Here is a 22674-nt window from a genome sequence, read left to right as displayed (position 1 = left end):
TAATTGTGGTAAAAGAGACAAAATATAAAATTTTCCATTTTAACCATTTTTAAGCATATAGTACGGTTCAGTGACATTAGGGACATCACATTGTTATGCAACCATCATTACCACACACCTCCAGAACTCTTTTCATTTTGCAAAACTGAAACTCCATATCTGTTAAATAATAACCCCATTCCTTCCACCCCTCAGTCTGTCTACTGTGAATCACCATTCTACTCTCAGTCTCTATGAATTTAATTACTGTATTCCAGGTACCTCACTTAAGTGGAATTACACAACGTTTGTCCTTTTATGACTTATTCACTTAGCATAATGTCCTCCAAGTTCATCCATGTTGTAGCATATGTCAGAATGTCCCCCATTTTAAGACTGAATAATACTCCGTTGCGTAGATAGACTACATTCTGTTTACCCATTCATCCGTTGATAGACACTTGGGTTGATTCCACTTTTTGGCTATTGTGAGTAGTGCTGCTACCATGGGTGAAGAAATATTCCTTCACGACCTGGCTTACAGTTCTTTTGGGTAAATACCCAGAAGTGGGATTGCTGGACCATATATAATTATATTTTTCATTTTTTGAAGAGCTGCCATGTTGTTTTCCACAGTTGGCTGCACCATCCTACACACCCACCAGCAGGGCACAAGGGTTCTAATCTCCCCTCATCCTTGCCAACACGTTATTTTGTGTTGTTTTGTTTTTTTTTTTAAATAATAGCCATTCTTCTGGGTGTGAAGTGGTGTCTAACTGTGGTTCAGCGTGTGCCTTTTAAGATAAACATCTGGTAGTTGAAAAGCAATTCTGTTAGAAGCCTCCTGTAGAACTGAGCAGTGCTGCTGTTTCCACTTTTGCCTTGGAACAGTTTGCCAGGGAACATTCAGATAGCCACCCGTGACTCACTCCCGGGAAGAGGATGGGGGACTGGGTTGTTTCTGTGTGTGGGAGGAAGCTTTCAGTTCCTAACAAATTCTTGCGTTTTGGCATTAACTACCGACAGTTAAGGGAAATGATTCGGGTTAGGTTAGGAGCAAAGACCATTAGAGCCAGAAGAGACATTAGGGATCAGGTCTCCAAAATCACACGTTTGGCCCCTCACTCCCCCAAAATATTGAAACCCAGAGCACGTACGTCTTCTTTTCTTGACTTGCTGGTAGTGACAGTGTCTTGACGCTGTCCCGAGTATCTGGCATATAGCGTCAACCAGGAAATGTTGGCAGAATTAATCAGTGAATTACCTAAGGTCGCCCAGCTGACACCTGAGAGTCAGAACTAGGGCATTCAGATTATGGTGGCAGAAAAATGGCAGATTGTGTCAGTGATCCAGTGAACCTTTCTTTCCTCTTTATCGATCACTGGGGTGACAAGATCAGATGGAGTGTTTGCACGGTGAACCTTATTCTTCCTTGCAGGGTTGCAAGGACACACTTTCTTTAAGACAAGCCCAGCTGATGAGACTGTCTGGAGGCTGAGGAGGTCTGGGCCAGCTGAATGAGAGCCACCAAGCTGAGCAGGGAGCCCGACGTGGGGCTTGATCCCAGGACCCAGAGATCATGACCTGAGCTGAAGGCAGACGTTTAACCATCTGAGCCACCCAGGCGCCCCCATAACTTTGACTTTCTACTTGCCAATTCCTTTACGTTTTGAACCTTGCTAAAATGGTTATTTTTTTCTCCATTGTGTGTCTGTGTGTGTGTGTGTGAGTGAGTGTGAGAGAGAGAGAGAGAGAGAGAGTTGGTGGTGGTGTATTTAGGCTCCAAAAGAAGGTTTGACCGCGGGGAGGTGGGTGGGGGGTGGGGTAACTGGATGATGGACATGAAGGAGGGCACATGATGGGTGTTATATGCAAGTGATGAATTATTGAACTCTACATCTGAAACTAATAATGTACTATGTGTTGGCTAATTGAATTTAAATTAGAAAAAAGCTATGACCACATCATGTAGGCTGGGATCACAATTCACCTCCTGTCTGTCTTTCAGGGTAGAAAGTGATGGCAGGCAGTAGCGGGACTAAATTTTTGGAGAGACCAGTGAACACAAATGATCTAATAGAGGGGGAAACTCAGCACAGTCAGTTTTTAAAAACGAAATGAGGGCGCCTGGGTGGCTCAGATGGTTAAGCATCTGCCTTCAGCTCAGGTCATGATCTCAGGGTCCTGGGATCGAGTCCCGCATCAGGCTCCCTGCTCCTTGGGAGCCTGCTTCTCCCTCTGCCTCTCTCTCTCTCTCTCTCTGTCTCTCATGAATAAATAAATAAAAAAAAAATAAATAAAAAAAAAAAAAAAAACGAAATGAAAGGGGCACCTGAGTGACTCAGTCGATTAAGCAGCCAACTCTCGATTTCGGCTCGGGTCTTGATCTCAGGATCGTGAGTTCAAGCCAAGCACGGAGCCCGTTAAAATAAATAAATAAATAAATAAATAAATAAATAAATAAAATTCTCTAAAAATATTTCTGTGAGTCATCAGGGGTTCAAAGTAGTCTTGGTTTTTACTGGGAAAACAAAGTAAGCTCAGGTGCAGCGGATGTTGCTGCCTCCAACCCCACCTCAGCGGCAGCCCTAGTGAATGTCACTAACAGCTACCATTTTCTGTAGTGTGAAAAACTGTGGAGGCTCGATCCCTTTTCCATTAAGTGTCTTCCAAAAGTGAAGTTTTCACTCCAAATACTCTGGGAAGTCTGAATCGCTCTTCCACGTGTCCTTAATGATTACATCACTTGATACATTTTGGTTTTAGGTTAAATCAGCTGATCTTTCCCACAGGTATCAGGGAATTATTTTATATTTTCTTTCAGGCCCAGTATTTTTGAGAGATAGTCCAGTGAGATTTTTCTAAGGAAATTTGTTGCCTGTTTTGCACGATTGGACAGGGTTTGGCATTGGATGTTTAAGGCGGGACTGTTTCTTTTTATGTGTGGATTTTTCGTGCCACCCCTTGAGCTTGAGCAACGCTCTTGTTAATTTGGTGTTAATTTAAAATGAGCAAACTTAGAGTCAAAACAGCTGACTGATGACTTTGGAGAGCGGCATTTAGTTTTTTAGGTATTCAATGAAGGAAGCTTCATGGATTTGATTCATTTGCGACTCTACGGGAACAGGTGTTTATCATAGGATAGCACTGGGGCTGGGGGTGGGGTGGGGGAAAGAGACCCAGCAAACTGACCTTGCAGTTGCTGAGGCCCTTGTACATTCAAAAGCCCTCTGTGTGTGGGTGGAAAAGCCACCTTGGCTAGCCTTAAAGGATTGGGAACAAAACTCCGGTTCCTCACTTCTTACACCAGATGGGGGCATGGTGAATTTTCAGTCTCCCAAACCGTTTCCAAACGAACACTCTGCTGCGGAAACAATCCAAGTCCAAGTCTTAGAGGCACCTTGGTGTGGAAATCTGGAAAGAGTAGACGGAATTCGCACACAGGTAAAGGGGTAAAGGTTTTCAGGCTCTCTTTCTTCTCGTCCTGTACAGGTGAATTTTGTGGCATGCCAGGTCTTTGCTCTGTTTGCTGCATTGTGGTTTCGCATCTACTTAAGTCCTGGTAAAACCAGTCCCAATGTCCGGCACGCATTTGTCACCATTTTTGGCATCTATTTTGTCATCTTTTGCTTTGGCTGGTGAGTATGAGCCTCAGAAATTCTCATCTTTATCATTTGGGTGTTTTGTGGCAGTATTCTTGGCATTTCCCAGGCACCGAGGAAAGAAATGTATTTACTCCTATTGTAGCAAAATGGGGATGTCCCAGGAATGTCCATTTACTCTTAAGAACCTAGAACCAATAAACTACCCGTTGGAAGTCAGTTCTGTGAATTTTTCTACAAATTATGCTTCTGCTGATCTCCCCCTGGGTCATGTAAATAAGATACTATAAAGTTTTATTTCCCGGGTGAGGAACCTTTCCTACCTGTTGTAGATATTGGTGTTTTTCTTTCATTACTGCTAGGGGTAATTGGTGTTAGTCCTATGCCTGGAGTAAAACAAAAGTTTTAGTGCTGGTTTGAGGAAACACGAGTTATTTCTCAACAGAGAGAGCCTGTTGATGACACTTTCCTCTACCAGGTAAGCTGGCCAATTACCCTGGGAGTGGCCCTTCTGGGGCGGGCGGGTGGGGGGGGGAGTTCTAGGAACCAACCTTTCTAGAATGACAACTTAAGGAAATTTGTGAATTTATTTAGGATACTAGAATACTGCTCTTCTGCCTCCAATAAAAATTTGAGAAAGAATGATGAGTATTTTGAAGCAGCTACCAGGTGAAAGTCTTGGTATCTGGGAAAGGTCAGTTTGGGTCCAGGTGCTTTAAAATTAAAAAAACAAACAAACAAAAACACAAACAAAAAGTTCTAAAGAAAGAATGCTTCTGGACTCTCGGGTGTATGTGTGCAAAAGTATAAGCATTCCATTTATGGATTGCTGACATTCCCAGCGCTGCCTTTGGCCGACTGTGTCGTGACTTCCTCCTGCCGTTTCAAGATCTAGTACCTTAATTAGAGCAAAAATACTTGATTTATTTTCTCTTACATCAACACTAGTTAACGGCTCACGCACTTCTTGGTGGGGGCGGGAGGTGGAGTGGTGGCATCATGGGGGTCCAGTAGGTCTGTTATTTTGGAATATAATCAGTGCTTCTCCTCTCCGTCATGTCTTAAAGGTACTCCATACACCTTTTTGTGCTGGTGTTAATGTGCTATGGGATCATGGTCACCGCAAACGTATCCAGTATTCACAGGTAAGGTTCTGGGAGCAAACCAGGCCGCGTGAGGTTTTTCGTGACCTCTGAAATGTGTTTCCAGGGTAAAGGGGTACCTTCCCCATTTTGCCGGCCACAAGTGGCATATCCTAAGTTCTCTGAGAGTGTCAGAAGGAGAGGTGGGGACCCCTAAATGCTGGGAGCATTCAGAGGACGCTTTGCAAACATGTCAGAGTAAAGGCAGCTCTGTGGTAGCCTCCAAGCTGGAAACAGTCCAAATGGTCACCATAGCGGGATACTACCCCGCATTTAAAAGGGGGGGAATGATTGATAACACACAGTCACATAGATGAAGCCTCAAAATAAATAAGCGGAATGGGGCGCCTGGGTGGCTCTGTCATTAAGCGTCTGCCTTCGGCTCAGGTCACGGTCCCAGGATCCTGGGATCGAGCCCCGCATCGGGCTCCCTGCTCCATGGGAAGCCTGCTTCTCCCTCTCCAGCTCCCCCTGCTTGTGTTCCCTCTCTCGCTGTCTCTCTCTCTCTGTTGAAAAATAAATAAAATCTTAAAAAAAAAAATAGGCGGAATGAAGGACGCCACGGAAATTCTGTTCTTGAAAATGCAAACTAACTTGTAGTGGCAGAGATCAGATCAGAGGTTACCTGAGCTGGGACAGTCCGGGGAGATGTGGAAGGGATCAGAGAGGTAGGAAGAAGCGTGGGGAGCAGGTGATGGGTATGTCTGTTACCTGGAATTTGGCTGTGGTTTGGTGTGTACCTATGTCAAAACTTTGTGTACTTAAAATATGTACAGTCAAATGTTAAAAGAGGAAGACGTATTCTTACTATGATATTTTGATATAGAAGTTTTAGAAGTACCTTAATTCTGCCTTGAAGGCAGCATGCTTGGATCATCGATTCAGACACCTGGGTATCTGTTTAGTATTGTCTGTGTTTCCCAGGGTCTGTGTGAAACCTCAGTATTAATTCTGCCTTCCAATAGTGCTGGAATGTAAGCTCTACAAAAACAAAGTTTGCTGTTGTATCCTCAGAGCCTAGAACAATACTGGGCACAAATAAGGGCTCAGTAAATATTTTTGGAATGACTGACTGAACACCTTTGAAAAGACATTTGCCCTGTTGTGCCTTCTTTTCTGATGACTTCTCTGAAAAAGCAGATGCCTTCTTTGAGCTTCGGAAGGCTCTTTGATAAGACGATTAGTACAATAGTTTTCCTTCTGAAAATCATAGAAATTTAACTTTTTCATATATAATCTTGTAAATCACTTGTAATAAATGTCCGGTTTTCAAGGGAAAATATTTTTTGCATGATTCTAAATTTTATTTTCACCCAACTCTGTCCAGGTGAGCTCTGAAAAAAATGAATTGTAATCATCTCTCTTCTGAATGCCTTCCTTGAAAGGGATTGTGTCACTCCTTCAGAAGGGAAATGGGAAATCCATATTTCTAAGAACAGGTTTTGAGAATGCTTGATATTATAGTAGAATGCTGTCTTTAATGGGGGGGTGGGGTGAAAATGTCTGGCTTTTCCCAAACTTGAGTTTCAAAGCAATTCAGCAATGAATAAAAATGTTGTTGCATCTCTATAGCACATTTGTAACGACCTTACAAATTGTGACTTGTCGGCTTTCGCCACACTTGTGTGATGCTGACGGGATGTGGACCATTTTTCAGAGGGTCAGGAACCTCCACGCACGCTCGCTCCATGCCAGGCCCAGGGTTCGTCTCTGGCCAGGAATGGAACCCTCCAGCCTTGGCCAAGCTGAGTGGTTTCCAGACAGGCTATGACTGCTCCACCATCATAATATTGTGGTAGCAGCTGGTCATGTCCTAAGACAAGAAAGAATGCCCTCTTTCTTTGCTTGTGTGGTTGCCAAGATTGCAGAAGTAGGGAGTGGTTCATAGTTCCTGATGGAGGGAAGTTGCTTCCTATTGAGGCAGGGGAAGAACATTAGCCTGGAAATCTGGCTCTTTCTAGCAGCGTGAGTTCAAATAGTTCTCACAGCTTCTCTGTACATCAGATTCCCACCTCTAAAAGGTGAGGCTTAAGTTTTCTTCAGGATCAGGATTTCATGGTTCTTCGTGAATTGTTTTCTTCCCCTGGCTGAGCCAGTTAGAAGAGTTCTGTCCTTTGGCTGGGAAGCTGAGGGGAAGGTCAGTCTTTGCTGCTCTGGGGAGTTAACCCATTTCTGGACACATGGTTGTCTTTGTCTAGAGAACTCTTGGGGCACCAGGCTCTGTTTCCTTCCCAAGCCACTCTGGGACAGAAAACACGGGTGTTAATTTATTATGTCTGAACCAACTGGAGCAGAATATAGTTTGTATCTCCTCAGACTGACAGCTTCGTATCGGAATGTGGTAACGCGGTGACCAGTTGGGGGGGGGTACCTGCTTTGTGCCAAGTGCTAGGCCAAGCTCTTTTAAATAGTTTTCATGGTTTTTAATATAGAAAGTCTTATTTAGTGTATCATTTGATATACTTAATATTTCGTGTCATTATTGCAAATATATTCTTTCTAGGACAATTCTATGGGATTCAGATTTTTTTTCTCTGCCAAGGCGGGGAAATGAAAGTTCAGAGAAGTAAATAGGTATACAGATCCATGAATTTGCACAAATTGAATACATCCATGTTACCACCACCTAGATCAGTAGGGGAATATTATCATCACTCTGCCCCAATCTCTACCACACCCCTCCTTCTTAAAATAACTACTCTCTTGACTTCTCACAGGAGTTTTGCCATTGCTGGGATTTGAAATCATGTTGGTCTCGCTCCAGGATATGTACTCTGTCTACCACTCCTGGATTCCTTAGATTTTTTTTCGTTTGTCTAGAGCATGAATACATTGCCCTGTTGTATTGGGACATAGTACTTGGCGCCATCCTTAATAAGTAGCTCTTATTATAACAAGTGAGTGGAACTTGCTTTTCTCTCTGGGTGGAGGGGCAGGGGTAGGTATGGGTCTAGCTCCTGTTGAGGAGAAAGAGGAAGCAGGCATGGCTGCATTCAAAAGGGCCCTGGGAGAATTTGTCTTTTGAGTTTGTTTTGTGATCTTTTTTTTGCCTTGACCCTCACAAACTGGCCAGAGAAAGAAACAGAGCCTGGACACGGAAAGGCCTAACTAACTCCATTCTGCTTCTGCTCAGTCTTCAGAAAGTTGCTTTCTCTTAGTCACTTGCTTTGTTCACCATCTTCCTATTTTGGAAAGGGTTAAGGATGAACCCGAGGCTGGGAAAGTCTTTTTTTGGTTGTAACATCTTTGTTTGTAAATAGCAGTAAAGAGAACATAAAGACATGTAGTGCTTGAGAGTTTTCACAACTCTTTCACACTCACTGTCTGGTTCTCCCTTGCCACCAAATGAGTTTTTATTATTCCTACTTCACTATTCCGTAGGTTTAGTCTTCATGAGTTATTTTAATATGAATTTGTCAAGTTCAGTATAATTTAATACGATAAAATACATCTTCCCTGTTTTATGACCCATGTTTAAATACTATACCTTCTGCATTTATGTCTGTCTCTGAGAGGCTCCTGAGCCATTTAAAATGTCAAATGTACTCCTTTCAGTTCATTTCAACTAACAGTATCTGAAGCCCTTCCATGGTCAAGGGTGCGGATGCCCAAGGTCACCGTGAGTTGGCGTGACAGACACATGCATATCATTTCAGCATTATAATTGTGTGTGTTGGCATGCAGAGCTCAAGAAATACTGGCAGTGTGGCAAGGAATTGTGTTGGAGGAGGGGTGGGGTAGGTGGGGGAGCCTGAGCCAGGGGACTGACTGGGAGCTGAGCCTTACCTGGTGCTTAGGCAGTTCGCAGGTGGACGAGAGGATGGAGAAAGGGGGCTGCAGGCAGGGGAAGGGCTATGTGGAAGACATTTGGCCTGAAAATGGAAGCTGTAATTGTGGAGAGTGAGCAGCTGGTGTAGTTTGAACATAAGGTGGACCAGGAGCGTGGCTGGAGAGGAGTCCAGAAGGGAAAGCTAGAGCTCAGTGCATGAAGCACAGCACATGTTGCATTCAGGAGTTTTGATGTGACTGGACAGTGGGACCCATTGGAGGCTTTTGAGCCAGACAACATTTATTTAGTTACTGGTTCACACAGCATGCAGTTGTCTGCTCTTGTGAATGAAACACATAAGACGTTCTTGGCCTTCATGGGGCTCTTGGTCTAGTAGGGGAGACAATGGTGAATTAGATTATCACTGTTAAAAAGAAAACCATAGACCCACAATGGAGTCACTTGGGCCAACTCACCAACCTGGCTGCAGTTTTCAACCTCTCCCAGAAATGTAAGTCCTCCCTGGTCAGCTAGGAATTTTCTGGTCAGCACCAAGGAGGATCTGTCCCATGGCCCTCTCCATCCCCCAAAGGGAAGATGAGGTCATCCCGCACGGTAAGACGCTTCCCTCTAAGGGAAAGTGGCCTTGCTTGAAACAATCCCTTCTTCTCTTTTCCTAGTCACTTCCTTATTCCACCCTTCTGCCTGTAAAAACCTTCCATTTTGTACCACTCCTTGGAGCTCCCCTCTCCTTGCTAGATGGAATGCTGCTGCCAGAGCCACACATCACTTAAACGAAGATAATTAGATCTTCAGCATTTACTCAGTTGAGTTTTTGTCCTTTCACGTCACAGATGTAGAATTGCAAATTGATGAGTGTTCCGAATGGTGCGCGTGTGCGTGTGCATGCGTGCATGAGCGTGCGTGTGTGGGTTTTGCCGGTTTATCCCATGAGGTCAGGGCCCGTCTCAGTAGGAAGCCATGGAGCGATCCGTAGTATGTGGTAACTGAAGCCTCAGGCTTGGGCGGGTAGGGTCCCGAGCAGAGCCCTTGGGAACGCTAACACCTAAGGAGTAAGTGGAGTAAGATAGGCTGAGTAAGAGCCGTGGAAGAATTAACCAGAGAGGTGGGAAGCAAACACGAAGAATAGAAGCCAAGAGAACATAGTGTTTGAGGAAGGGAGTGGTCGGCAGGGTAACGCTGGCCTGTATTTTACAAAGATCTGGTATAAGCGCAGGGCTTTGGGAAGAGGAAAATCTGAGAGCAAGACCTTCCGGGTCAGTGGTTCCCAGCTCCGGCTGCACAATGAACTTAACACCTGCTGGGGGTATCCTGTACCAATTAAGTCCGAATATCAGGGGTGAGGCCCAGGTGTCTGCAGTTTGTAAAGCTCCCTGGATGACTCCACTGTGCTGTCCCCATGACAAAAGATGAAGGGTTCCAGGCAATGAGTGCAAAAGTGAGGGGGAGCGCGCGGACTGTGTTGCAGATAGAGCAGAGGGGACTTTGCGATGGATTGCATGTGGGGGGTGAGGGAGAGGAAAAGGAGAAAATTGATTGTGTTATCGCCCTGTGTAATCATCTGATCCTCGCTGTTTCTCGTTTCAGATACTCCTTTTTTGTAGCAATGGGATACCTTACAATATGCCACATCAGCCGCATATACATCTTCCACTATGGAATCCTCACTACGGATTTCTCTGGGTGAGTATCTTAATTTGGGTGGCCTGGGGGCGCTTTGACCGCGGGCTTTGACTCAGTCTCTTGGGGTCTGTGAAGATGAAGCCTGCACAGGAGACTCCTTGGCGGTAGGTTAAATCAGTTGGTAAGACTGTGCTGTAATGAGGTTGGGGTTGAAGATTGGATGAGCTCTGCCATGTTGTAAGGTAGGGGTTGCAAACGAGGGCCCGTGTGCTCTCTCTGTCCTGCCGCCTCGTTCTGTAGAGTTACCCTGGAACACAACCAGGTACCGACTTATTTATGTGTTGTCTCTGGCTACTCTTATTGTGTGGTTGTGACATATGACCCACACAGCCTAAAATCTTCACGCTTTTGCTCTTTACAGAAAAAGCTTTCCAACCCCTATTCTGAGGCTCTTAACACAGGGTCGGTATTTTATCTCATACTAATTTTTAATAATAGAGAAATTCTTCCATACTAGTTGAGAAGCAGACCCCCTTGGGTCGCCCCTGCCTGCCCTGGCCCCTCCCCCAGATTACCTAGACTTCTAGCAACTAGAAGGTAATACCCAGCGCAGCAGGGGTCTCCATACTAGTTGTAAAAATGTTGTCTGTCACCGGGGCCTTAACCTAGTGGGCCACCCCTCTCCTCAGGATCACCTGGTGAAGACCGTGGACAGAGCAGTGAAAATTTTGTATTCTGTTGATGTTTGTTTGGGAAGAGTTTTTTGTGAATCTTGAGGAACGGACGCTAATGCAGTGATTCCTCATAACACATTATAGTAGCCTTGTTACTTCTTTGGGAGCTCGGGTCTGTTCTCCGCAGCTGTCTGAGGTCAGGGAGAGCCTGCCTTCTCCCCCGCAGGTTGGATTGCACTTGATTCCATGAGTTCTTGGAGAACAAGTAATGACATAAAAGGGTTGCAACTCAGGGCTCATTTCCCACCACGAAGAGGCTTAGGAAGGCTGAGGTGTTTGCTTTGAGGCACAAAGACGGTTTGTTGTCCTCAAGTTTCTGTCTGTGGTTTGCTACTTCACACATCCGTTCTTCCTACCCTCAGGCTCTTGGATTTTCCGTCTCTCTTTGACTCGTCTCCTTTCTGCATTCCCTTCCCCACAGGTTGTGGAGCACAGTCATTCGGTTTTTCTAAAACAAATTCACAAACTTTCTAATCATTACTTTCTAATGATGTGTGTGGGAAAATAGGGGAGCAACGAAGATAACCATATAGCCAGGAAGTTATAGCATTAAAAATCATTTTTATTTTTTATTTTTTTTAAAGATTTTATTTATTTGAGAGAGAGAGAATGAGAGATAGAGAGCACGAGAGGGAAGAGGATCAGAGGGAGAAGCAGACTCCCTGCTGAGCGGGGAGCCCGATGCGGGACTCGATCCCGGGACTCCAGGATCATGACCTGAGCTGAAGGCAGTCGCTTAACCAACTGAGCCACCCAGGCACCCTAAAAATCATTTTTAAATAGTGATCATAACTCTCCCTAGTGTTTAATGAACAAACTTCATTTTTTGGTTTCACCCCCAAAACTGTACCCCACTGCTCCCCGCCCAGACACACACACACACACACACACACACACACACACACACACACACACACACACACACACACTCAGAAGAGCTCCTGGCACTTATTAGGTGTTCAATGAATGAATCAGTGACCTACTGTAGTTATTTTGTCAGTTCTGTTTTCAGTGCTTCTGGGAGCCTCAGTTAAAGAGCCCCTCCGGCCATATTTTGGGTTGGGATAGGGAATGAAAAGCTTTCACTTCGGCCCAAAGTAGGTTATTACCGGTTTCTCATCTGTATCATCTTTTCTTTTGGGGGGCACAAAACACATACTCATGCATTGATTTCTGCCGGAGTTTTTGAGTCCCCAGTATGCTAGGCATAGGGCCAGGTGTGGGGCAGGAGGAAAGGTGTTTTAGGCGGAGGGAACAACTCCACGAGAACACGGCATTGTGACAGGTGTCTGCGGAGGGCCCGGAAACCTGCTTCCCTCTCCCTTACCGCCCTCGTCCCTTTGTCACTGGGTCCTCTCAGGTGGGCAGCCTGGCTGTCACTAGTTTCTGTCCACTCCTCTGCGCATCCACGGCCACCACTTGGGACCACCACATGTCTGGCTGTCTGTTTTTCTGCGCCGCCCCTTGTCCGGTCTGTGCTCTCTACCACCCAGAACGAGGCTCTAAAATATCCAAAGCAGTGGCGCCTGGGTGGCTCAGTTGGTTAAGCATCTGCCTTCAGCTCAGGTCATGATCCCAGGGTCCTGGGATCGAGTCCCACATCAGGCTCCCTGCTCAGCGGGGAGCCTGCTTCTCCCTCTGCCTGCTGCCCCCCCTGCTTGTGCTCTCTCTCTCTCTCTTTCTCTCTGACAAATAAATAAATAAAATCTTAAACAAATATATCAAAGCAGGTGATGCTCCGGACTGGATTCTTCTGCAGTCTACTCCAGCCATGCACTGAGCATGGCAGCATTGCAGCAAAGCTTCTGGTCTGCGCACACGCTAGGTTAGGTTCACGTCTCTGTGCCTCTCCCTTGCTCATTCCCCTACTTAGAAAGCCCTTTTTCGACCTTGTCTGTGTGGAAATCTCTGACTTCACTTTCTACACCCCGGCTCAAAATCACTTTGCAAAGCTTTCCCTGATTGCCACCCCCTCCCTCCCCTGTCTCCGGTCCCCTTCCTCCTGTTGGTCACTGCATTTTGGAGCCTGCCTAGGAGGAGGGGTCTCGGCCAGCTTTCACTGGCTGGTGCGGCCCATCCCCTGTGAATCCTACTACCTGAGATCCTGGTGCACGGTGTTTGGAGTCAGCGGGCGAAGGTGCTTCTGCTCTCGCCAGCTGATCTGTATGCTTGTCTAGTGTCCTGTGTGTTTTATTCCCAAACTTGCTTATTCCTGTTTGTACTTACATAGAAACTGATTATATATGGACGTGAAAGGAGAGAGAGTGGTTTCTCTCAATCTCGGTTGTGTCCTTTGGAAAGAGACCAAGGCAAGTTCAGTGTGTTACAGGTAATGGGTGATGAAGGTGAAGTGGGTGGGAGGCTGGAGGGGTAGGGGTGTGCACCAGAGCCGGGCAGGTTTCTGCATTCAGGTCACCGCAGTGTGGGCATCTTGACTTTCTTTTACCTTCGCGGTCTACGTTAGAGGAAATGACCCTGGAGGTAGCAGACAGGGCTTATGGAAGAAAGATGCTGTCACTCAGCAGATCCATGCTCCAAAGGGCTTTGGTGCTGAATCAAAAGGTTCATTCATGCATCACTCAGCAGATGCTGACTGAGATCCCCGAACCCGCTAGGCCGGGTTACAGGACACAGGGTTGAGCAAACGCTGTGGAATGAATGCACTTACAGCTACCGACTGCAAGTCTGAATGGGAAGTTCACCTGTGATTGCATCATTGTGTACTGGGTTGATTCATGTTCCCCTGAACTCAACCTCAGAACATGTTCTTCTTTGGAAATAGGATCTTTGTAGGTGTAACTAGTTAAGATGAGGACATACTGGATTAGGGTGGGCCCTCCCTTCCTAATGGCTGGTGGCCTCCTTGTAAGGAGGCCATGGGAGACACGGTGCTGGGGACCCATATAGGGAAGACCACGTGAAGACGTAGGCAGAGGGAAGGGTGATGGTAGCCACAGACAAGGGAACTCCCAAGGATTGCCAGAAGCCACCAGAAGCTAGAGGAGAGCACAGAACAGGTTCTCCCCCAGCCTCCAGGAGAAACCAACTCTGCCAGTGCCTTGATTTCAGACTTCTGGCCTCCAGAAAATAGTGAGGTGATAAGCTTCTGGTTTTAAGCCACCCGATTTGTGGGAATCAGTTATGGCGGCTCTAGGACACCGATACACAGTGTTTTATGAATGCCTACCTCTTGATGGGCTAACAGCTGTCCCCCGCTCCTGATCATGCAGGGTAAGAATGCCTCCAGTGTCCCCAATTCTCCCCCTTCTTGTCACACCTCCTCTTCCGTCGGTTCTGTCCATGACACCGTAAACTCTTGAGTGATCATTAATTCATTTTTCGTATAACCAGAACTGGCGGAAGTTACCAGTAGGAAAAAATAAAGGGGGTTCTTGGAAAACCGCAGTGTGCTTGTGAAATGTGGTGGATCTGGGGACTTGGACGGCAGGGGACAATGGAAATCCGTCACTGTCAACCTGACTTCCAGTAGCAGCATCAGACACATTTCCTCAAGTGATGTCTGCACTCGGGCATTTTTTAGATCTCCTTGTATTAAGAAGTCTCTTAACATTACACACAAAACCATAGAATGTTTGGGGGCACCTGGGAGGCTCAGTCAGTTAAGGGTTTGACTCTTGACCTCAGCTCAGGTCATGATCTCAGGGTCATGAGATTGAACCCTGCGTTGGGCTCCATGCTCAGCTCAGAATCTGCTTGAGATTCTTTCTCCCGCTCCCTCTGCTCCTCCTCCCCCACTCACACACTTTCTCTAAATAAATACAATCTTAAAAAAAAAAAAAAACCACATAGAATGTTTGAACTGGAAAGGACACTGTGGGAAAAGCTACAAAGAAGGTGTGTCTATTACATTGTGGGAAAAGATACAAAGAAGGTGTCTATTACAGGTCTCGGTCTCATGAGACTTAACTTCTCAGTGCCTGTGCTATTCGGTTCTTGGGCGTGTGTTGTTGTGTGTGTGGTTTTTTTTTTTTTTTTTGTAATTATAGAACATTATTAAGCAGCATTATCTTTTCCCTCCCACCGTAAATGCATAAATGCCTCCCTGACATACATCCATCTTCTTGGAGAAACAAACGGAGAGGTACATACCAACCTGAAAGTGACAAGATGTTTTAAATCTCAAATTTTCAGTTAGAGATTCTTGACCAACATCTATTTTAATGATGAGCCTGCAAGCAAACACCAGTTCCCCTTCAGAATGGAATTCATTTCACATGGCCATTTATTTCAGTTTTAAAATCTTATTTTGGGGAGGAATAAAGTAGTGTTTTGAAGCTGAATTCTGGTGTTTTAAAGCAGCCTGATGAGAGAGCTATTCTCTTTGGAGCATGCATCCAAGTCTAAGTGCTTAGCATACTCTATTACGTCTTTAGAATAAGAGCCCAGACAGGAATTGAATGGGATGAGATGAGATCAGTGTTTATGTCAAACAACATATATATGTTTTTAATTTGGGGGAACCCATAAACTCGTGCTTTAGATGATTCTGGGGCTTGAAATTTTATTTATCATTCTGAAAGTAATCAAGTTTTCATGGGCTGGACTGGCATTAATAGCGAGGATAACACACAAGATACAGTTTTATTATTGCTGCTAATACAGTTTATATCAATACATGCAGTGGCAGATGTCCTTTGTGTTTTCTCTGTGAATGTGGGCTATTAAAAATACCAGAACATTTACTGTTCTCCTGGGGGAAGCTCAACAATTCCTTGTAATAAAGCTGGTACTTGATTTCCTCTTAAGTTTGCGATAGTGAACGGATTCTTCTTTTTTGCTCACAGAAGGGTACAAATTGAGTTTTCTGAGGAAGCAGCAAGAAGAACCTTTATTTTCTCTTTGCAGGCTAGGCCAGATTCAGGCAGATAATTGCTCTCCTATCACGTTGGCAATTTGAGTTGCCTGTGTGTTTTCGAAAACAGTCTGAAATGAGAACTCTTACACACTGACAGTGGGAGTATAAATTGGTACAACCCTTCTGGAAGGCAACTTAGCCATAAAATTTCAAGCAAGGGCTTTTTTCTTTTAAAAAATCATATTCTAGGGGCGCCTGGGTGCCTTAGTCAGCTAAGTGTCTGACTCTTGATGTCGACTCAGGTCATGATCTCAGGATCGTGGGATCAAGCCCTGCTTCGGGTTCTGTGCTCTGCGGGAGGCTGCTTGAGATTCTCTCTGTCCCTCCCCCAACTTGTGCGTACGCTCACTCTCTCTCAAATAAATAAAAATCTTTACAAAATCATATTCTATGATAGGATAAATTCCTAGGAATTGAATTACCTTAAGGAAGTCAAATTTATTCATATGTGTGTTCAATTGTTGTCAAGAGTAGTGAAAAACCCAGAAGCATCCTAAATGGTTCTTTGGGGGGTTGGGAGGGTCTTTATTGGTGATTTTAATAATTTTTTTAATATGATTATAATGAGAAATCCTAAATATTATTGAAATATATTTGCAAGTATATTACGAGTGCGTATTATGGTGAACTATGGCCTCTAGGACTGGGACAATAGCCCTCTGTGTTCCCTGTTACCTTACTGGGACATAATAGAAATATCACTTTCCTACACCCCTTGCTGGTGGAGGTGATTTCATTTGCCTATTTGTCCATGGAAATGTGTTTTCCTCTGTTGGTTTATGACACCCTGACCCCTCCCCCTGACCAACCCTGTAGGTGTGAATAACTGGGTTTGATAATAGGGGCAGAGAAGTGATACTTGCAGAGAGATTTCAGGATTTGCTGATTTCATGTTTCTTCTTCAGGCTTCCGCCAGCTCTTTGATAACTAGCACAGTCACTTGGAATTTAATTCCAAGGACATGAGTTTAAGTTCTACCAAATATATTTGATGGGCTCCTATTAAAATGGAGAACTGGTGATTTTGTTATTGTTGAGTGCCAAAGTATGGAGATGACAGCTTTGAAAAGTTTAATGGGAAGGGTAAGAGCCCATTCTCCTCTGATTGACTGACTGCTGGATGGTTCCCAGCAGATACTACGTGAACAGTGAAAAGAGTTGAGAGGAGTTCCTGCTCCCTTCAGTTGTAGTCCTAGGGAGCCTGATGGGAGGATGTATTTTGTTTGCTGTGAGTCCTGGAGTCCTGTATTTTCCTCCTCGATGCTGGCACAGTTGATAGGACTTTGGGAGCATTCCACTAAGGTTGTAATCTCATCACTTCCCTCTTCAGCCATCTAGGGAGCAGTGGGTACCAGCAAGGCAGAAGCCGTAGGGAGGTTAGAAAGTACCGTCTGAGACCCTAGTGTCCTTCAGCTGCTAGGCTGAGGCTACTAGTTGCACCATTCATCTTGAATTTGGTGCCCCCGGTTGTTGTGCAAGATGGCGGTCCCAGCCGATGCCGCTGGAGATTGCAAGTGTGTTGTAGTCCTGTTCTCCCGCCTGTCAAACATAATTGCCTGACTCTTTGTTTTCCTAATGTATTAGTGTTATAAGGGGACTTTTATTATAAAGAAAGAAGTAATAAAAATACAAAGTATAACTTCTTTGGATCTAAAATTACCTGTTGGGGAAAATAAGATCCCTGAATGTCAGATCTGGCTTGATGTTGGCCAGCCGGCTGGGTGATCAGCTGTCTCTTGAACCTCTAATTGAGGGCTGCATTAGATCATTGTTCTATCCTAGTTTTACCAGGACAGAGAACATCCAGAGAATAAGGTAAACTAGGGAGGTTTTATTGGAATATTGTTCAAAATTGAGTTTTTGCTTAATGTTTTAAAGACAGGTTATTTTTGGTTGGGAATTGATATGAGAAATAGAACGCGTACCACTTCTGGCAAATTGTCCCGAGTCTTTCGGAAGGCATTGATTTTTCTGTGTGTGTGTGTGTGTGTGTGTGTTTGTGTGTGTGTTGGGTGTGGCATTTTTCTGTCTTACTTTCTCCCCCAATCACATCTCCATCTGCCCATTTTTCCTTATTCATTTCCCCCTATATTTCTTTATCCAAATTAGAATAATAGTGTTAGGTTTATATGTATATATATATATATATATAATAGGTTATATATATATATAAATATATGGAATATATATATACACACACACAACTTTATGTTTTTTGTTTATATATATAAATTTTTTCATCATTTTTAAAATTTGAGCATAATTAACGTAGAATGACCTATTAGTTGCAGGTGTACCGTATAGTGATTCAGTACTTCCATTCATCACCTGGTGCTCATCACAGCAATTGTACTCCTTAATCCCCATCATCTCTTTTGTCCCTACCCCGTTCCTCCTTCTGGTAACCATCAGTTTGTTCTCTACACTTAAGAGTCTGTTTTTGGTTTGTCTCTCTCTCTCTTTTTTGTTCATTTGTTTTGTTTCTTAAATTCCAAATAATGTGTGAAATTATATGGTGTCTGTATTTCTCTGACTTATTTCACTTAGCATTATACACTTTAGATCCATCCATGTTGTTGCATATGGCAAGATTTCATTCTCTTTTATGGCTGAATAACATATCACCTCTTCTTTATTCATTTATCTATCAGTGGACACTTGGGCTGCTTTCATATTTTGGCTATTGTAAATAATTCTGTAATAAACATAGAGGTGCATGTTTCCCTTCAAATTACTGTTTTTGTATTCGTTGGGTAGATACCTAGTAGTGGAGTCACTGGATCATAGGGTAATTCCATTTTTAAGATTCTGAGGACCCTCCACACCATTTTCCAGGGTGGCTGCACCTATTTGCATTCCCACCAACAGTGCAAGAGGGTTCCTTTTTTTCCACATTCTCACCAACACTTGTTTCTTGTGTTTTGGATTTTAGCCATTCTGACAGGTGTGAAGTTCTATCATTGTAGTTTTGATTTATATTTCCCTGATGAGTGATGTTGAGCACCTTTTCATGTGTCTGTTGGGCATCTGCATGTCCTCTTTGGAGAAATGTCTGTTCGTGTCTTTTGCCCATCTTTTAATTGGATTATTTGTTTTTTTGGGGTGTTGAGTTGTATCAGTTCTTTATATATTTTGGATACTAACCCTCTATTGGATATGTCATTTGCAAATATTTTCTCCCATTCTGTAGGTTGCCTTTCAGTTTTGTTGATTGTTTCCTTCCCTGGGCAGAAGCTTCTTACTTTGATATAGTTCCAATAATTTTATTTTTGCTTTTGGTTCCCCTGCCTCAGGAGACATATCTAGAAAATGTTGCTACGGCCAGTGTCAGAGACATTTTGCCTGTGCTCTCCTAGGATTTTGATGGTTTCAGGTCTCAACATTGGGTCCATTTTGGGTTTATTTTTGTGTCTGTTGTGAGAAAGTGGTCCAGTTTCATTCTTTTGCATGTAGCTTTCCAGTTTTCCCATTGAATATTCTTTCCTCTTTTGTCAAAAGATTAATTGACCATATAATCATGGTTTTGCTCCTGGGCTACTTTGTGTTCTATTGAAATATGTGTCTTTTTGTGGCAGTACCATACTGTTGTGATTATGATTACTACAGCTTTGTAATATAACTTGAAGTCTGGAATTGTGATACCTCCGGCTTTATCACTGCATTTTGCCATTTTAATTTCTTCTGTCTTGGTGTGGACTTCCTTGGGTTGATTTTGGCAGGGGGTGCTCTCTGTGTTTGGATCCAAACCCTGGGTTTGGATTTCTGTTTCCTCTCCCAGATTAGGGAAGTTTTCACCTGTTATTTCTTGAAATAAATTTTTCCCACCTTTCCTCTTTCTTCTTCTGGGACCCCTGTAATGTAAATGTTTCATTTTATGGTGTCACTGAGTTCCTTAATCTCCTCTCATTTTTTGTTATTCTTTTTTCTTTCTCTGTCCGTCTTGATTGCTTTCCATTACTCTGTCATCCCAGTTGCTAATCCATTCTTCTGCTTTCTCTAGTCTACTATTTGTTCCCTCCTGTATATTTTTAATTTTAGTTATTGAGCTCTTTATCTCTGATTGGTTCATTTTTATGTTTTCTCTCTCTCTTGAATGTCTCACTGAGATCCTCCAGTCTTAAGTCCAGGGAGTATCTTTATGACCATTACTTTAAATGATCTCTCACTGTTTCATTTAGGTCTCTTGCTCTGGTTTTGTCTTGTTCTTTCATTTGGGACATAGTCCTCTATCTCCTCATTTTATCTAACTCTCTGTGTCTGTTTCTGTATTAGGAAAGTCAGCTATGTCTCCTGCTTTTGAAAGTAGTGGCCTTATGGAGAAGAGGTCCTATAGTGCCCTGTAGTGCAATGTCCCCTGTTCACCAGAACCTGGTGCTTCATGGTTGTTTCCTGTGTGTGTTGCATGCACCCTACCATGTGCCTAAGCTGCGTTTGCTTTCAGTTCAGTTGGCTGCAATGGTTCTCTTTGCCTGTTGTGGGCAGGATTTGGGTCCTGTGTTGCTAATGGGCCAGTTGGGCTGCCTTGGGCTTGAGTTGGTTCAGACCAGGCATTTTCCAGAGCTGTGGTCACACTGAACTAAAGGGTACCCTTCCTGTTTTGTTCCCTGACAGGCTGTAGTTGGTGGGTGGGGCCTTCGGTCAGACCAGATGTCTGCCCCAGTCCACTGTTGGGACCACAGTCTAACTGGTGTGTGTGTGGTTATTGTCCCCTCTCCCCAAGGCAGGAGTCCCTTGGGAGTGGTGTTGGGCCCTATTGCAGCTGCTTGCACAATGCCATTTTGTGGTGCTGTTCTGAATGGACTCCTGCCAAGGGCAGATCAGATGGGGCCGAAGAGAGGGGATTGTGCAGTGTTAGCAAGCTAGCTGGAGAGTGTTTGAGCTGGTTCCCGTGGGTGCCCTGTTCAGGCAGGGGTGCGGGAGAGAGGAATGGAAGATTTTTCCTTTTGGAGAAGATTCCTAAAGATTCCCTGCTTCTCAAGCACATGTTCTGAGACTTGTAAATAAATCTCCTTCTGTATACCACAGTATATTCCAGGTATTTCTCAGACTGCTGCTTCTGTGCTGTATCTCAGCAGGGCTGTTTGCTATGCTGTCTCTTTAGGGTTCAGGACTTAGTTTCCTATCACCCTCCAGCTGTCTGAGAGCAGAGCCCGCTGATTTTTTAAGGTTCTGGGGGTAAGACCCGCTGGTTGTAAGAACTGGCAAAGTTCAGTCCCCGTGGTTTTCAAAGCCAAATGTGATGGGGGTTCATTTTCGCAGTGCAGGTCCCCAGTGCTTGGGACGCCTGGTGTGGGGTTTGCTCCTGTTCATGCTTGCAGTGTCCCTCCCTCCCACAGACAGTCTCACGAATCAGTTTGGTTCCCGACCATCTCCACCCTTCTTACTCTTTTCAATGTGGCCTCCTCTCTATGTTTAGCGGTGGTAAGTCTGTTCTGCCAGTCTTCAGGTCATTTTTTGGGTTATTTACACTGATGTGGCTATTTTCTAGCTGTATGTATGGGACAAGGTGAGCTTAGGATCCTCCTACTATACCATCTTCCCCAGAAGTCGAGCTGATTATCTTTTTTTTAAAATCATGAAAAAATTTTAAGACGAGAAATGGCCCTACCTCAACCATGCTGGACTCACACCTTGATTTCAGATTGATCAGATGGTTCCCATGGATTCAACTGCAGCACCTACTACTAGTGAGTGTGTACAAATCCATAGACAAGGCACACTTCTCAGGGGGTGCAAAATCCCGGTACAACTGAAGTGTTAAGGCCTCATTGTTCTGAGGAAGTTCTTTGGCTACACCAAGGAACCTTTTGTGTCCTTTCTGTACTTGTAGTATGTGCTTATGTGTGCTGGGTTTTGCAGCTTTGAAAAGTAAGCATGAATTCTAATCATAAACCATCAAACACATCTTAGATTATTTTAGGTTTTGACTGAAATACAGCATGGATGGTATTTGAGTTTCATCTTTTAAGTCAGTAGCTTTTTGGATTTGACTCTCATACCTTATAACTTGGGCATTCTAAATTTGGCATCTGATCTACTCATAAGTGTAAGTAAATGATCAATGAAAAAATGTTGAGAGACGAAGTCTTCTGAGCAAAAGCATATGGCACTCCTTCTTTCACCCATAGAAAAATGAGTAGGTAGGAGGATGCTAACTCCATCTCCTCTTGGTGAACCGGTTCTAGTTCTAGTTTGCAGATTTTAGATCTGCTTTTTCACCAGTTATTAGTGTATTGTGTTTATTAATAAACCCATGATCACATGTGTGAGTTGTTCCTTAAGTTGCTTGAAACTTCTTGAGGGCTTAAAACAGAAGCAATATATTGTTGAAAGTAGTCTAGATGACAAGTAATTATATTTGGTCCACAGCTTTTTTTCTCTCCAGAAGGGACATTTTTTCCCAGGGTAATGACAACAATACAGTTTTTACATAGACCCAATAGTGCAGACTTCATATTGAATAATTATTTATTGACCATGATCTAGAAATTCAATATTATATATTGTATTTGTCCAGGTTCTCTGAGGAGCAGATACCAAGATGGGAACAGAATTAAGAGATTTGTCATGTGAAATGCCTGTGAGGGAAACTGGGGAATCTGGCATAGATTGAAATGCAAGTCTGACCCCTGAGATGAGGGAAGGAAGGGAGACGGCAGTGCAGGTCTAAAACAATTTCGCGTTCAGTGAGAAGTCCTCTAGCAAAACTTGCCCTGGGGAGGAGTACCGCGCTTCCTTTACCCTGCCTGGGTACCTGCCCCACTCTGTCATTGGCTGGAGCAGCTCAAGGGGGCGTGGCCCCAGCCTGAAGTTGGAGATTGAATCTGCAGCAGCTGCGGCTGATCACTGATGCCCCCGCCCCCCAAAGCCCATAGATTTGAGTGACTTTTGCTCATGGCCATTGCATATATAAGACTACTTACTGCATT

At 44.2% G+C, this 22674-nt stretch overlaps 1 protein-coding gene across 6 annotated transcripts in view; it reads left to right on the top strand.

The window, feature by feature from the left end:
- MBOAT1 (membrane bound O-acyltransferase domain containing 1) overlaps positions 1-22674 on the top strand; it is a 134479-nt gene that overhangs the window by 54837 nt on the left and 56968 nt on the right. For 4 of the 6 annotated variants that reach the window (XR_003521524.2, XR_003521522.2, XM_027602838.2 and 1 more), the window contains exons 2-4: positions 3472-3617; positions 4649-4726; positions 10101-10196. Coding sequence is in view for 4 of the 6 variants with exons in the window: in XM_027602838.2 (XP_027458639.2) it covers positions 3472-3617; positions 4649-4726; positions 10101-10196 (320 nt within the window). In the remaining 2 variants the exon portion in view is untranslated. Of the gene's footprint in view, positions 1-3471; positions 3618-4020; positions 4060-4182; positions 4276-4648; positions 4727-10100; positions 10197-22674 lie in introns of those variants that run through there. The other 2 variants (XM_027602842.2, XM_027602841.2) reach the window with 2 other exon arrangements.

The sequence above is a fragment of the Zalophus californianus genome, chromosome 7 (genome assembly GCF_009762305.2).
Source record: "Zalophus californianus isolate mZalCal1 chromosome 7, mZalCal1.pri.v2, whole genome shotgun sequence".
NCBI lineage: Eukaryota > Metazoa > Chordata > Mammalia > Carnivora > Otariidae > Zalophus > Zalophus californianus.
This window is presented reverse-complemented; position numbering and strand designations above follow the sequence as displayed.